Here is a 1,485-nt window from a genome sequence, read left to right on the forward strand (position 1 = left end):
TAGTATAATCCTTAGGCTTTAATAAAGTTTTTTTACTAATGTCTTTAAGTTCTTAAAGTATTTAATAAATTCCTATATTTTTTTTTTTTTTCCTATTATACTTTATAATATTATTTATTATTTTTTCTTATTTTTATTATATTAATATCTTTTACTTTATATTTTTTTTCCTTTTTTTTAATAATAATTTTATTTTAAATAAATTTTCTAGTTTTTTTATTAATTTATACTTTTTTTAATAAGGAAATATAAAATATTAAATATATATATTTCCTTTGTTTTTCCTATTATTTTAGAAGTTTAAGTTTATAATTTACTTTTTTAATTTTTCTTAAAATTTTATAACGTTTAAGTTTTTTAAAATTAAATTTATTACTTAGCCTATTTATTTTAATATTTACTTCCTTATTTCTTTATATATATTAGTAAAGCTAGATTATATCCCCTTTCTAAAGGGTTAATTCTTTAATTCTATTTTTATTTATATATTTAATTATCCTTTATTAAATAAATTTAAGTTATTATTATAGTTTATTATATAATTTAATTATATCCTCTGCCTTAATTATAACTTTTTTAATATTTTCCCTTTACTTTAGTAATTAATAAGCTTTAGGTTTAAATTTATAATTTAGGAAGAATAATAATTTTCTAATTAATTTTAATTTTATACTATTATAAGTAAGTTATATAATAAAAAGGAGTTTTACTTAGTTATTTTACTTAAAATTAATATAATAGCGTAAATAGGTTTTAATTATTTAATTAATTTTTTTTATTTATTTATTTATTTATAGATAGTAAACTATACTAGCTTTATAATTTATTTTTAATTTAGCTATAAATGCTTTTTAAAATTTAAATATAAATATATTTCTTTTATTAAAGATTATATCTCCTAGTAGTTTATAGTTACTTATAATATATTTTATTATTATATAACCTAGTTTTTTTATATTACTAGCTTTTTTAAATAATATAAAGTAGGCTATTTTTATAAGTTTATTAATTACTATAAAAATATTATTATAAAGTACTTTTATAATTAGTTTTTTTAAAGAAGGTAGTTTAGTAATTAAGTTAAATAAAATTAATTTCTATAGTCTCTGTAGTATAAGTAATAATTATAGTTATTTATATAGCTTATATTTAGAGCTTTTAGCTTATTTATATATTATATATTTTAATATAACCTTTTATATTTATTTTTTAATTTTTTTAAAATTAAAGTATTATATAATTTACTATATAGTTTTTTTAATTTTATAGTATTTATTAAGTTTATATACGTAAACTAACTTTACTACTTTACTTTATAAATCTTTTAGTACTTAAATAAGTTTATTTAATATTAGGTATTTAGTATTTATAAAAATACTTTTTAAGTATTATTTATTTTCCTAGTTTTTAATATATTTTTTTATATTATTAATAATTAAGTTATTTATCTTAATTTAGTATAAGGTATTAATTAATTAAATAACT

The 1,485-nt window shown here is 12.7% G+C and overlaps 1 protein-coding gene across 1 annotated transcript; it reads right to left on the reverse strand.

The window, feature by feature from the left end:
- Positions 1 to 851: 851 nt before the first annotated feature.
- Positions 852 to 1,097, reverse strand: M431DRAFT_102820 (hypothetical protein; the record flags this gene model as incomplete). The annotated part of the gene is made up of 1 exon (XM_024911488.1): positions 852 to 1,097. A coding segment is annotated over one exon (246 nt), but the record flags the coding sequence as incomplete, so codon positions are not given.
- Between the last annotated feature and the right edge of the window lie 388 nt (positions 1,098 to 1,485).

Source organism: Trichoderma harzianum, assembly GCF_003025095.1.
Source record: "Trichoderma harzianum CBS 226.95 unplaced genomic scaffold M431scaffold_327, whole genome shotgun sequence".
NCBI classification, from domain to species: domain Eukaryota; kingdom Fungi; phylum Ascomycota; class Sordariomycetes; order Hypocreales; family Hypocreaceae; genus Trichoderma; species Trichoderma harzianum.